At 36.0% G+C, this 13,046-nt stretch overlaps 1 protein-coding gene across 10 annotated transcripts in view; it reads right to left on the bottom strand.

Moving 5' to 3' along the window:
* The window catches only part of LOC126977821 (tight junction protein ZO-1), a 159,286-nt gene that overhangs the window by 40,902 nt on the left and 105,338 nt on the right, over positions 1 to 13,046 (bottom strand). For all 10 annotated transcript variants that reach the window (XR_007732437.1, XM_050826432.1, XM_050826422.1 and 7 more), the window contains 2 exons: positions 3,759 to 3,934; positions 2,278 to 2,465 (listed from right to left, as the gene is read on the bottom strand). Coding sequence is in view for 9 of the 10 variants with exons in the window: in XM_050826432.1 (XP_050682389.1) it covers positions 2,278 to 2,465; positions 3,759 to 3,934 (364 nt within the window). In the remaining variant the exon portion in view is untranslated. The remainder of the gene's footprint in view (positions 1 to 2,277; positions 2,466 to 3,758; positions 3,935 to 13,046) is intronic.

Below are 13,046 nucleotides of genomic sequence, written 5' to 3'. Positions count from 1 at the left end.
TTTTGTTTCTTTGCAAAACAATTGTTATAATGTTTTTTAGTTAATACCAGATTATTCAGCCATTTAGATTATACGAAAAAATAATTAAAAACATTCCTTAATGGTGGATTTCTTAATTAATTGGTACGCCTTTGATGGTTTCCATTTTTATACCGAAAAACCTATGAAGGGAAACTGAAATTCGCATACAGACGATGACAGGAGCTGAGTCACAAGCTTAATTACCAAACTTTTTGCTATTATTAATTAATAAATCTACCAGATGTCTTGTGGATTTTTCATAAAATTTAATTCACCAGATAGCACTGGATTTCAACAGGCTAAGTATGGACAAAGTGTGTAGAAAAATATCCAAATGATTTGAGTTTTCTTTAGTGTTTGTTTTTAAACAATTCGACACGTGTTTCGCCTCTACACGAGGCATCCTCAGGACGTGTTGTCTCGCCAAAATCTAGTAGTTAGTCTCGTGCCAGATTTTGGCGAGACAACACGTCCTGAGGATGCCTCGTGTAGAGGCGAAACACGTGTCGAATTGTTTACAGACAAATATTGGCGAAATTAACACTAAAGAAAACTCAAATTATTTGGATAATTATGGATTTCCGCAAAGTAACGCCTACTACAATTTTTTTTTGTGTAGGTAGAGAAATAATATAAATCTCTCTCTTTCTTCATTTCATGAATAAGTATTCATGAAATGATAACTACATTATGGGTATCGTATCCGAGGTTCTCGAGGGTGCTGAGAACGATTTTGTGATAATTTTTCAAATCCAAGATGGCCGCTGCGCAAAATTATGATTTCGGCAATGTGGATATCGTATCCGAGGTTCTCGAGGGTGCTGAGAACGATTTTGTGATAATTTTTCAAATCCAAGATGGCCGCTGCGCAAAATTATGATTTCGGCAATGTGGATATCGTGTCCGAGGTTCTCGAGGGTGCAGAGAACAATTCTGTGATCATTTTTGAAATCCAAGAGGGCTGCCGCAAACAATTTAGTAAGAATGAGAATTAAACTGATATAATTCTGCTTAGCATTAATTGAAGAAAAATTACTGCGTCATTACTTCGTGTACTGAGAACTTTACATTTTCCATATTTAATGCGGTGCTGCCTGATTGATTGCGAATTGTATGTTATTGGAAACTTCGAGACGCTCACCTGAAGGGGCTTTGTATAATGGTACAGTATATAACACGATCGAATTTTAAATACTTTTGTGAATAATGATTAATAGCCTAAGATAAATATTAGATTGCTCCAACTTTGGCTTCATAAGATACATAATATCTTTAAGGGTTAATGTATACACTTCTACAATAAAGTCCCAGCCACTGTTCAGGCATACTCTATAAATAAATTTAAATGTTTTATAAAAAAATTGGCTCTGTCGTAAATCCTATTACTCCACTGCTGAATATCTAAATGATCGGACAGCCTGGGACTAGATTGTGATTATTTTATAGCGATAGAAATGACTGTACAATATTGTATATTTTTATTGAAAAGAGCGCAAAAAAAAAGAATGCTGGGAGAGTTTCTTGCGCCGCTTCTTCTCTCTCAGAGCGCCTTTTGTTTCCGAAGCGGTAGTGGTATCTAGTAGTATAAGAAATGACATCAAAAAGAATTCTAAAGGAATCAATTTTGAGAAAAAAAATTAATGCCTTTTGTTTTCATATACATCAATAGACACTATGTTAAGATTTCAGCTGTATAACGCAGCCAGCTGACATACAGACAGACGGACTAACAGACAGCGAGGTTTTAGTAATTGGGTTCCTGATAGTTAACTTTTAGGAGGTGTTGAACCCTAAAAAGCGTCTTTACCTTGTACAGTACAACTTGTTGCTTAAGTGTTTTGTTTTTAATATAATCTCTCCACTTGTTTGATGGTTGTTATGAGACAATTTATATATTTAAATTTTGGCGTTGAATATTGTTTATTACATATTATATTATAGCTATGTGAAGTATCAAATTAATATTTACCAGTGGGACGCTCCTTTGCACAGGAAGCCGGCTAGATTATGGGTGCGACAACGGCGCCTATTTCTGCCGTGAAGCAGTTGTGTAAACATTACTGTGTTTCGGTCTGAAGGGAGCCGTAGCTAGTGAAATGACTGGGAAAATGAGACTTAACATCTTATATCTCAAGGTGACGAGCGCAATTGTAGTGCCGCTCAGAATTTTTGTGGTAATTCAAACGTGCTGCTCGTCTCGTCCCTTATTTTCATTAAAAAATATATAAATTTATAAATCCTAGTCTGAATGCCCACCTTCCTTCTTCCCATTTCTGGTGAGCGCCAGTTTGATTGTGGTGGGAGCGGTCGGTGGTGGTGCGGCAGCTCGACGCTTCACCACCAGCGACACTGCAGCTCCTGACTCTCGAAGGACCTGCACAGCACGAGCGTACTCCACATTCTCCAGTGGTACGCCGTTCACTGAGACTATCCTGTCATTTACTCTGGAATTGAGAAGATAATCATTTTATAGTCATATAGCCGCGTGGTACTCAAAACAGCAAAAATAATCCCGAGATGTTTTTAATGTGGATGTGTGACAGAAGCGGAATCATGTGCCCGTGATGGTGCCGAATCATAAAACTACTTGAACGCATCGCACTCGAGCCAGATCATATTGTACTGCACCCGTCACCTGAGAGTCAAGAGCGGCAAACCCGTCATACTTTTAATGTTAACGCTCGAACGTTTCGTTTTAACAGATATTTTTTTTTAATAATTTTGAACTAATAGGTTTCTATAAAAGCAAAAATACAAATTTCGTAGAGGTTAATACGAAAGATTCCATCCGTACTCAGTGGTAGTTCATATATATGCTTTTTACTCAAACTGTACCTAAAATTTGATTGACAGTTCATAATGTACGTTCGATCCGAATCCGAGTCGTATCCGTGAAAACACGGTCCGAAATAGCCGAAGAACTATTTCTATTGTAGTTTACGCACTAGACCCGGCTTCTGTCATCCGATTTCTATTCGCCAAGCGTTAGAAATATTTCTGCGACTACACCGGACCGTATTTTTACGGGTATGGATCGGATTCGGATCGGACTTAGTGCGAAAGCGCTCTTAAAGTCAACAACATCGAAGATCGAAGATTCGAAATGGTAAACAATCCTGAAACCAGCTTTTTAAAATTCCCACACTCTGTTTGTCATTTTGGATCCAAGCGTTCAGCATCAATTAATCTGGTTTCGCTTTGCAAACTTTGTGCTGGAAGAAACAACTAGGTTTTCAACCATGGTCGTGTTGACGACAGACTGAGAGGGCTGTTAAGATGGAATTTAAAGTATCCATTCATAACAATAAAATAAGGTTACGTATCTATAATTATAAAATATAAATAAAGTGTATCTTTGTAAGGTTAATAAAAAACTGATACTTTATGCGCGGAACGTAAGTTCGTGCCAGTAAACCATTTTTTAAATATTTTTGCCAATTTTATACTGGAGATAGCTCTTGTTTTATAACTATAACTATATGTACCTAAGGCTGCTATTATAAAAAAAAATGAATTCCATTTACAAAAAGTTTAAGCCTATGAAATTTACGTGCGCTAAATCGCGGAGTAATTCTCTAACCGTTTAATTTAAAATAACTCCAACCGATTGTGGCTAATCCCTTTTAAGTTCGGTCAGTTTAGTTAAAAATAAGGGATAAGCAGTTTAATACTTAAAATAGTAATTCTGATCAATGGATGATATGATTAAGACAGTAAAAATACAAAAATCTACGTACTGCAGTTTATCTTCTGCTGGGCCCCCCCGAAGAACATCAGACACTGCTATGGAGGGGTCTCCGCTGGCGAAGTGTGGGTTGTCCCTACCCCCAGACACCGCGATGCCGAAGCCATACCCTGACACTCGGTTCAGCCTCACTCTGTGTGTCTCCCAGCCAGAGTTTCTTTCTGCAGTCTGAAATTAATAATATAACAATTAATAAAGTTTCATATATTTGGCGCCTATTTCTGCCGTGAAGCAGTAATGTGTAACCATCACTGTGTTTCGGTCTGAAGGGCGCCGTAGCTAGTTAAATTACTGGGCAAATGAGACTTAGCATCTAGTGACTCAAGGTGACGAGCGGCACTGCATTGTAATGGACATGACCCTTATTTTCACTAAAAAAAATTATACAAATACGTCTCAGGTAAAGATTGATATACCGTGTGCATCAGTTATTTTTATAAAAGCTTTTAAATGTGTTTTGAAAATTCCAACTCAAATAATTTAAGAAATTGTTGATTTTATTGTGGGAAATAACTCATCATACACACCTCCATTGAAATGATAAAAAAATATCGACAGCAACAGAGACAAACCTTTTTTTAGTTAAAATCTAACTTCTATCAAAAACATGATCAACATCTCTCACTCTCTCTCTTTCATCAAGTATTCAGAGTGATAAGACAATCGTTGGTAGAGGCAACAGGCGCCCATAATATGTACCAACAATAATATTATAAATGTGAATGTAAATTTGTTTGTTCCGCTTTTACGCCGGAGCTACTACGGAACCGATTTTGATGAAATTAGGTAAAACGACTACAGCTAGGACATAGGCTACATTTTATGTATATTAGTTTTAGTTTCCCATAGCAATCTTCCTCGAAATAAGATTCATATAATAATATGTTGGGAATGGGAGTGAAAACGGGAACCGGAACTGGAATAGGACATGAGATAATCTTCAATTCCAAACTTACTTATTATTTTTTAAAATCCTTAATCTACGCGGACGAAGTCGCGGGCATCAGCTAGTAGAATAATAATGAAGAGTTTAAACATAGGTAGTTATCATCTATCTATATATATAAAAATGAATTGCTGTTCGTTAGTCTCGCTAAAACTCGTGAACGGCTGGACCGATTTGGCTAATCTTTGTCTTGAATTATTTGTGGAAGTCCAGAGAAGGTCTAAAAGGTGAAAAAATAGGAAAATCCTGCTAAATTAAATAAAAACAACAAATTTGTTTTTCCTTTGATGTGTCCATACATAATTTCTATGCGAGAATTTATTGACGCACGGTTTGACAGTTCTGCTGTGAAACAATTTCATTACGACAGCAGGGTGCATATTTTACGAAGTAATTTTTGATGTTATGATATAATATTATTGACAAATTCATATAAAAATATTATTTAATTTATTATATACAGAACAACGTCTGTCGGGTCAGCTAGTTTAATATAATTGTATAGTCAAGACACTCCGCACTCTTATTCACTAGTAGGTACTAAGACACAGGCTGTCAAAATTTATCTCCGATCTGTTACGATTTATGGGACATATACGGCCGTTCCCAATATTCAGTCTATCTCTTACTTGAGATAAAAATCGTAACTATCGTTGACTTTTCTGTCCCAATAAACTTATCGACGGTAACTCACCTTATCCGTACACGCTGTCTGTCAATTGGACGACGTATAGCTTACCAGCGATAGAAGTTTGTATGGAAATTTAATTCACGCGTGCCAATATGAGGCGATAAGAATGACTTATCGGGTATATTGGGACAGTTTCAGATTATTAACAGCTAATTACTGACAGTAGAAGGTAGTAATTTATCTCTATTTGTAGATAGTATATTGGGAACAGCCGATAGTCTACTACGAGACATCGACCATACTTTCAGTGGCATGTAGCTAGCTCATGCTAAAAAGAAAACTAATGTTCCTGATATTTTAAACGAATTAGATTATGCGTAAAATCAATGGCCAGGTTGTTACGTAAACAAAGAGGAAAATTTTGTAATATAAAGCATTAGATTGTTTATCATTATTACCCATACACAAATAAAATTTGAGAAACAAAATTTTATTAACGATGTGGGACTCGAACCCACGACCTCTGGCGTTCCGTGACAGTGCTCTAACCAGCTGAGCTAATCGTTCGAGTGACGTATCGTCATAAAATCTTGTATGCTTTGTTCAACTCTGAAAAAATTTTGTTTTTCCAATTTTATTTGTTTATTAATCATAGAAGTGAGGGTTATCACTTTAAATATAACAAATTGATCATTACTCATGTAGAATCTTCCAGATTCACAAATAAAAGTGAAACTATAGCGATCAAATGTGACCAATGTACAAGAATGCGTGTCTAATACGATGGATGTTAATACGTTACTCGATGCCAATACTGATGTTACAATAATGTGCTGCTTTCGAGAATTTCTTCGAATACATCAGTGACGGAAGCTGACCGGAATGATAAACATGTAGATAGTTTTATAAGCCTTAATACTAACTACTAACTAAAGAAATTATGTATTTTTTGTTATTTTATAAATTAAAGAAATCTCAAGAGCAAAGAGAATGTAAACTCTAAAAATAAGGCGGGATTGCCCACTTAAAATGTGAAATTTAGTTTAGTATGAAAGTATAAGTCATTTGACATAATGTTTGAAATAATAGAAACTACAGTATGGCGATTGGCGACGAAGTATAATCCGGCTAAGTTTGAAAGCGCTTAAATAGTAGTGGATTTCCGCTATCTCTGTTTTTACAAGATTATAGCCGTCATCTGTCAATCCATCAATGACTGCACGTTTCATATAATCGAGTGAATCGCTTTTTTTAGAGAGTTTCCCTAGGCTGTCTCAAGAGCGTTGCGAGACTTTAAGACGAGAATGAAAGAAAATCATTCCAAATTTCCAATTATTGTAATGGGCAGGGCGTATTAATTACCACCAGCTGAACGAACGTCCCGCATGTCTCGTCCTTTATTGTCATAAATTAAAAAAAAATAACAGCTCCTCACGCCGATAGCCTAGCACTCGCTAACTTGGATCATAAAAATGATTCCGCATCCAGAGAGTAAGGGAAGTATATCACTCAGTTTCTGTTCTTCCGATCGTACATCGGAAATGTTAATAGTGGAAAACCAACTTGTCCAATTCGTTATGTTATCATTTGTACGATAGTACGGAGCCACACGTACTTAATTAAATAATTTAGTTACGAAAAACTTAGCCGAGTGTAATAAAACACGAACTTTGCTTTTGCATTGGGCTGTCTTAGTTTAATCTCGGCATAATTTCAGATGTCAACTGACTATAAAAACGAAATCAAAGATTACGCTAAGCTTATACTCACCTAATAGTCTAAGAGCTCGTGAACCCCGGATCTACGTTATTTTATAACAGCTAAAAGTTTGTCAGCGCATGCTCCCAACACAAGTAAGAACGATGGACCATTATGGAGTTTGGGTTAGGCAGGTAAACGATACTAAAGGTATGTAAAATACCGATCTAAATACATCAAATAATAAAGTGCGATTTTTCGGTATTACCTTCAGAATATTATTAAAAATCACGATAATCATTACCAGACACTTAACATCGTGGCTCTTGCTCTATAAGTTTTACGTTAGTAAAGTCTGAGGAAAATCTGAAAAGAAGTACGCTCTAAAGATGACGACGCCTATAGCCCAGTGGTTAGTGATCCTGCCTAATGAGCTAGAGGTCCCAGGTTCGAATCTCGGTGCAAACATTTATATGATGAATATGAATGTTTGTTTCCGAGTCGTGGATGTTTATAAGTATTTATGAATGTTTAAGTGTGTATATTGTATTAAATATATCGTTGTCTTGTACCCATAGTACAGGCTATACCTAGTTTAGGGCAAGATAATTTGTGTAAAAGTGTGTCAATATAGAACTTAGCCTTAGTGTACCGAGACTTAGTACGACGACAGATCCTATTCACAAGTAAATACTTTCACATAGGTATACAAAGATAGCCGACCTTATAAGCCGTTTGTTCAAGGCCAGTTAAACCGTGTAACTGCAATGAGTAGGTAGCTGTAGATGTATGCATATTTTGTAGCTAACATGTAATATATTCCTATATTATACCGCAATATTATCTTAATTTACCGTTCCATTAATTACGATTTATTGGCATAATAAAACATATTATATGGATCAAAATAAATTAAAGTGATTATCTTAGTTTTGAATGAAATAACAAAACTGTTGTCACCTGACAGTATTAATGTCGGCCCAATAACGTATTTTTTTTTTTATGGAATAGGAGGACAAACGAGCGTACGGGTCACCTGGTGTTAAGTTATCACCGCTGCCCACATTCTCTTGCAACACCAGAGGAATCACAAGAGCGTTGCCGGCCTTTAAGGAAGGTGTACGCGCTTTTTTTAAAGGTACCCATGTCGTATCGTCCCGGAAACACCGCACAAGGAAGCCAATTCCACAGCGTTGTAGTACGAGGAAGAAAGCTCCTTGAAAACCGCACTGTGGAGGACCGCCACACATCCAGATGGTGGGGATGATATCCTAACTTGTGGCGTGTCGTACGAAGGTAAAATTGGTATGGATTAGTTTTTTTATCGAAGAATAGGAAGTACCTACCTATTGCCAACACTAGGTATCTTGCAAAAGCAGAGGATTTAGGTGGGTTGTCGACCTTTTAGGTGGTATGCAATAAGTGACACTTGTAAGTATATCCTACGTACTTTTTTGCATGTTACATAATAATTATCGAACAGGAAATACGGCGAAAAGAATTTCTAGGCACAGACACTTGATAGCAGAGATATTATTAGAACTTGGCAGCGAGGCTATCGTCTTAATCCAAAACACATCAAACGATTAAATAAAAAAGGGTATTTTAAAATAATACGCTATGGAAAGGTGGGATTCCATTTTTATTTATTAAAAATTTCATCAAATTACGCAAGGTTATTGTGTTATGTACGTTAGATTTTTGAGAAAACAAATTTCGTAATATAGGTTTTGGGCACTATTGGACACCTAAACACTTGTTTTATTTATTTAGAGCTTTGGCAAGACCCACAACACATCATTATGCAGTCTTACAGTTTATTATTATTCTGTTTGAAACAATACAATAACAAGAGAAAATAAAATCATTGATACATGAGTCAAGGTTAAATTCCATACTAATGCTACTCAAAGTCACAAAGCAAATGTAATATGATTTATAAAGTGCCTAAGTGAAGCCATTGAAGACTTAGAGTGACTTCTCAAGATCTGATTACAAGTGGTGTAGTATTTTAAGTCGATTGTAAGGCTGGTAATGAGCTGATAAGCCTTTAAATGATTAAATTGAAACAAAATACTGAATGAAAGTAATTACTTACTGCTTAATTAAGAGTTTCGGATTGGTATTTAGATATATGAGTTTATTTTGTAAAATTAAGTTATATATTTCACTTTTGGGAATAGTTGGACAATTATGTGGCTCACTTTGTGGGAGGTTACTTAAAATCGCAATATATCGAGTTTTTATTAAAACTTTAACACCTATTGCGAAGTATCCCAAACTTAGCTTTTTTAACACGGGGGGGTTTGTTTGCGCTGCGGAAGTCAGTTTGGCGGGTAACCTTTAACCAAGCCTTCAGCAAAAGGCTGCGCATGTAAGAACCCTTAACTGGGCACTGCAGATTAAACAAATACCTCTCAATATTAAGTCTCAGAGATTGCAGAGCGTTTAGATTCTGTAATAGTGCAGATGAAATCCCGTTACACATCCTCTCTGAATGCTTTAATGCGTAAACGAATCATATCTTTGGGAAGTCGAATTCTTCAATTTTCAATCTTATCAGTGAGCTATAGTTAACAGTGGCTATCACAATAGATCACATTGGCCGCAGTGAAACAGGGCTGCACTGTACTGAAGCCACGTTACATCCCATAACCATTGGTGGATTCTGCAGCACCTTTTTCTGCCATCAAGCACAATGTGTGCTTCTGTTTGAAGGCATCGTAGTTAGGAATTTTACTAGGCTAATCTTATGTCTCAGGAAAGCGCTCTCAGTTCCACTCAGATTTTAGATTCTACATAGAATCTCGAGCAGCACTGCATTGTAATGAGCAGGAAGTACTACCATCAAGTGCACGTCTTGCTGATCGCATTTCTTACTCTCAGAAAAAAAGCTATGATTATTAACCGCGGTGCATTTCCCATTCGATATTTATTTCATAATTACTGATTTAGTAAGTCTAAGATAATATATAAGTAAACTTCTAAATAGAGCCTCTTGCGGCTAACAACCGATGAAAACAGGCTAGGTTTATTACTTTAGTGTGCGTGACAAGCTACGTCTTACACTCGACGTTTTCACAGCTGTCACAGTTTATCTAATCCTATAAAATAATCTAAGTAGTAAGGGATTACCATCAGATCTATCCCTCGTTCTTACAATCTAATCTAGATCAATAATAGGTACTCGTTCCATAATTCAGTACTGTGTGGTACAAAGCTAAAAAAATAAGAAATGCCATCTGTAGATAGGTACCTACTTGATAGCAGAGTCTTTTTGTTCCGATTTTAATTTTTATCATCTAATTTATTAAGTTACATAATGTGTATATTAAATTATACAATCCACCCACCAACATTACAGTAATCCGAACATGGAGAAAAATAAAGAATGCTTTCTACTCTGAATCTTGAGAGGCAAAACTCCAACAATTCGATAAACTGGATCATAAAGAGTGTATCCCATTGCTCTGTAGAATCTTTAATGAATCAATTTAACAAGAGTTTGTTAACAATTTGATTGCAAGATAGAAACAAACATTATGTAAAAGCGTGCATAATATTACGTGTGTAAATTAGGACGCCTATCAAAACATCCCACGCGTCCGCCCACTAGCGTGCAACATAATGTCACATGTGGGCAAAAATGTTGGGCATATACCTGACAGCTCATCTTAACTCCAAAGTTTATTAAAGGCAAAATTATTAATCTCTTAGAATCTTACTACTGAAGCAAAAATGGTTTATTAACATTAGCGTTTTTGCTAGAAATTGTGTTAATCATAATGTTAACACCAGGAAAAACATTAAACTTGTTATGCCTAACCCCCCGTTTTCGGGGTCTTAAGTACGTAAATTTCCTCCTCTAAAAAAAAAGTAATCAACTACTGTTTAGCGGTAAAAAAGGCGTAGATATTCACCGGCATCCTGTGCAAAGAAGCCTCACTCTGGTAAATTAAGTTTGAGAGTCTCCCTAACAGGTCGTGAATACATAGAAACTCGATCAGCAATCTTAAGTAAGCCCCCATCAAATGCCCCAGTTGTCCTACGATGCCTAAAATACAATTAACCTAACACTATACAACTGCGCTCGTTACTTTAAAACGAGATAATATCATTAGCCCAGTAATTTCGCAAGCTACATCGCCCTTTAAACGCAAAACAATAATATTTGCACATTACTGCCTCAAGACAGAAAAAGGCCCAATATGATACCCACTGAGAGAGCAACGTGTACAAGCCTCCTACTGGTAACCAAAAGACGAGCACTCATACTAGCGGGAGGCTCCTTTGCATAGAATAACGGCTATAATATACCACAAAGGCGCCTATTTCTGCCGTGAAGCTGTAATGTGTAAGCATTAGTGTGTTTCTGTCTGAAGCGCTGCGCCGTAGCTAGTGAAATTATTGGGCAAATGAGACTTAACATCTTGTCCCAAGGTGACGAGCGCAATTATTGTAGTGCCACTCAGAATTTTTGGGTTTTTTCAATAATTCTGAGCGGCACTGCATTGACAGTGCGTATCAATTAACATCAGCTATAAACTAAAAAACTTAACTTGTAGTATATATAAGTCTGTATATGTTTTGCCACCAAGCTTTATTAAGTGGTACATAATATAAAATATAAATTAGCATACCATTGGTAGGCCGTTATCGCTCGGTATGAGTCAAGGATTTTATGCCTATTTAAATGTCCCGTCCGGATAGGGCAGCCTAACGCCAGTTTCTAATTGACCTGGATTCCAATGCATAACATAAACAAAACAAACCTGAATTGAATTCAGTTTTGTTATTCTGGCCATTGTATGACTATGCTAAACAGACAAATTCGTAAATTTTTACAGATTATATATGTTTAGTATCTCAGAATGGGTCGCATTCGACTATTCTTATCTAACTTCTGGCTCAAGAAATCACTCCAAAACGTGTTACTTTTTGGAGTTGTGACAAATGACAAAACTTGAACGGCAAACCAATCATATGCTCTATTAGAATATATTGAAGGTTTGACGTTAAAGGAAGAAACCAGGGCCAGCATGTCTGTGTTGGACAGGACAGGACAGTAATAAATTCTTTTCAAAGTAAAATACCCATAAGTTGAAAATTTAGTTAAATTTAATAAATTTATTGAATTAGGCGTTACTTTGCGGAAATCCATAATTATACAAATGATTTAAGTTTTCTTTAGTGTTAATTCCGGCAATATTTACGGAACAAATATTGGCGGAATTAGCACTAAAGAAAACTTAAATCATTTGTATTAAATTTAGTAAGTCTATGGAAGTTACAAAAAAGGAAATAAATCATAATCAAATCAATCCGCACAAACTGTAAACAAACAAAGGTATGCCACTATTCTGTCAACAATAAAACACTTTACAATGAAGTCATAAACAAGAATGTCGGGAAAAGGTATGTAGATCCTACAATACTCCAGAACGTGGTACTACTAAGGATGGAATTAACTGAGTCTATTTTTTTATATCAAAAGGCGGTTGGGACTCAGTACCTAGTAACTTAAAATTCAAGATGCTTCGCCAGCTGCTTAAACAATAAGAATTGAAGTTACCAGACTATATTGGCACCAAAGTAGACATAACTAACAATGGAAGATGGATAACCACATTTAGAATACTAATTGAAATATAATAATATACCTACTAGCTGACCCGACTGACGTTGTTCCGCACATAATAAATAAAACACTGTTTTTATGAATGTGTCAACAATAACATAAAAATTATTTCGTAAAATATTATGCTCCTGTTGATATAATGAAATTGTTTCACAGCAGAACTGTCAAACCGTGCGTCAATAAATTCTCTCAAAGAAAATATGTACAAATACAAACCAGATATTGGAAATAAAAATAATTATGGAGCCCATATCGAAATAAAAACTATCCTATCAAGTTGGACTAAACTGCAGGACTCCATGAAGTAATCCCCATTAAAATCCGTTCATTAGTTTAGGAGTTCACTGGGAATAAACATCAGGACACT

This window comes from Leptidea sinapis, chromosome 46, assembly GCF_905404315.1.
Source record: "Leptidea sinapis chromosome 46, ilLepSina1.1, whole genome shotgun sequence".
In the NCBI taxonomy this organism is placed as follows: Eukaryota; Metazoa; Arthropoda; class Insecta; order Lepidoptera; family Pieridae; genus Leptidea; species Leptidea sinapis.
This window is presented reverse-complemented; position numbering and strand designations above follow the sequence as displayed.